This window comes from Lupinus angustifolius, unplaced genomic scaffold (genome assembly GCF_001865875.1).
Source record: "Lupinus angustifolius cultivar Tanjil unplaced genomic scaffold, LupAngTanjil_v1.0 Scaffold_181_2, whole genome shotgun sequence".
NCBI lineage: Eukaryota > Viridiplantae > Streptophyta > Magnoliopsida > Fabales > Fabaceae > Lupinus > Lupinus angustifolius.
In genome coordinates, this window is record NW_017726578.1 from 2,619 (window position 1) to 4,739 (window position 2,121).

Below are 2,121 nucleotides of genomic sequence, written 5' to 3' on the forward strand. Positions count from 1 at the left end.
ACTCTATAAGATTTGATTAAATATGAATGGTGAATGATACATGCATCATTTTCTCTTTTTATTAAAAACTAGGTAACCCACATATGTCAAATTAAGATTTGATTCATGGATGGAGGAAATGGGCTCCAGCCTCTAGCCCATACAAAAAAATCATAAATCATAAATCATAAATTAATTTGAAATTTGAAATTGAGAAAATAATTAGGATATTTTATTCTCTTGAATGTATGAAATTGATTAAATACATAACATTTTATACAATATATACACCGCAAGCGTACTACAAAAAAATTTCGTCTACGGGACAATGATTCAATTCAAGGTTTCAATATTTTTCAAATTGGGTAAATTGAATCATATAGTCTATTATTATTATTAGTCAAGTAATGAATTTATACATACTTGTTACTTGTAGGAGTTTCAACTTTCTTATGTTAATACTTATAATACTTATGTAAGTTGAATATTTATTGTAAAATGTGTCAAGTGAATTATGTTTTCGGGTGTGCACTCATTTTAGTAAGGAGTTTTAATTTTTGTTATTATATATGTCAAGTGAGTTAAATACTTTTGTAACTTTTTGTTCTTTTTATATAAAAAATGACCAAAACTTTATAAAAACAATCACTACAGCTTTCTAGGTTTTTAAATTTTCAATGAGAGTAAATAAAATGATAAATCATATAATTCTAGTTGATTGTATTTTTACCATGAAGTATGAACCAACATAAATTGAATTAAATCAAATCATCTTCTTTTATTTAGTTTATTCAGTGATATAAAAATCAGCCTAAACCAACTAATTCAATTGTGAATCAAGAATCAGATTAGTCTGAAGCTATCATATAATTGATTCTGCATTAAAATTGGGTTGATTAGTTTCAGCTTAGTCGATTTAAGCCTAAAATTGGTGACTAGATGGTTGAAGGGGAAAATCAAGTGTTTTCATCTTATTTGTAATTGTGTTTATAGTTGTTATATGTTCTAACAAAACTTTACTTAATTAAATTTTAAACTTATTGTGCATTTTTCTTGAAATTAAAGCATAATATTTATTTTATTTGATGATGTTTTCAATTTATTTATTTTACTTTGGAATATAAAATTATTAAATAATGTTAACTAGTATGATTTAGTTACAATTTTTAATGTAAATTAAGTCAATTAGTCTAACTATTGAGCCACTGATCCAATCAATGACTCATCGACACAATATAGTGATCAAGTCATTAACGATTCGAGTTTAATAATAATGGTTTAATTTCTAATCTTTTCCTTAAACCAAACAAAAAATGGAGTATAACCATTAAGGGTGTAAGCAGCTCTAGTTTAAACTGTGAAGCCGGTGGAACTGAATTGTATATTAAAGAAATAGATATTAGGGAATGATATTGTATTATTGTTTAAATTCTTCAACCAATTTTGTGACTTAAATTATCAATTTTATATGAACTATAGTGTCATATATGTTACTAAATTATTATTATGTCGTCATCTAAGTAATGGCGGTTTTGAGGAAGAGATTACTTGGCGTCGACCGAATGAGGGTCAGGTTAAAGTCAATGTTGATGGTAGTTGTGTTAGAAGTCTGAAGGATATGGGTGGAGATGGTACTATTAGAGATCATACATGTAATTGGTTGTCTGTTTTTTCTACAAATTTTGGTATTGGTTTGCCTATCGTAGTAGAGCTTTTGGCTATGGATCAGGGACTCAAACTGGTTTGGAATATGGGGTTTAAAAAAGTTATTGTGGAAAATGATTGTCTAGAGGCGATTCAAATCATTTTGGTTGGTGTCCATATTCGCATCCACCAGATTTTCAGTGTTATCTCTGAAGTTCGTGTTTGGTTATCTCGAGACTAGATTGTTGATGTTAAGTATGTTGTTCAAGTGGATGAAATTGCTTCTGCTAAATGGTAGTTAAGCGTCAATATTGCTTCACATTCAGATTTCAAGACTAATAAATGAATTCGTTCACCAACAAGGGGAGATATTAAAGTATATATTGTGTTCAACATAATCATTTCAATCTTTAAATGTATGGTACATTCCAACTTGCAGGGGAATGTTAAAATAGTTGTGTACTTTGTTTAGTTTGTTTTATGTCTGTTTTTGTGGGT

At 28.1% G+C, this 2,121-nt stretch overlaps 1 protein-coding gene across 1 annotated transcript; it reads left to right on the plus strand.

Moving 5' to 3' along the window:
* Positions 1-1,447: 1,447 nt before the first annotated feature.
* Positions 1,448-1,864, plus strand: LOC109340466. Its single transcript, XM_019578169.1, has one exon. The coding sequence runs from the start codon at positions 1,448-1,450 to the stop codon at positions 1,862-1,864; it is 417 nt and encodes a 138-aa protein (XP_019433714.1).
* Positions 1,865-2,121: the final 257 nt, after the last annotated feature.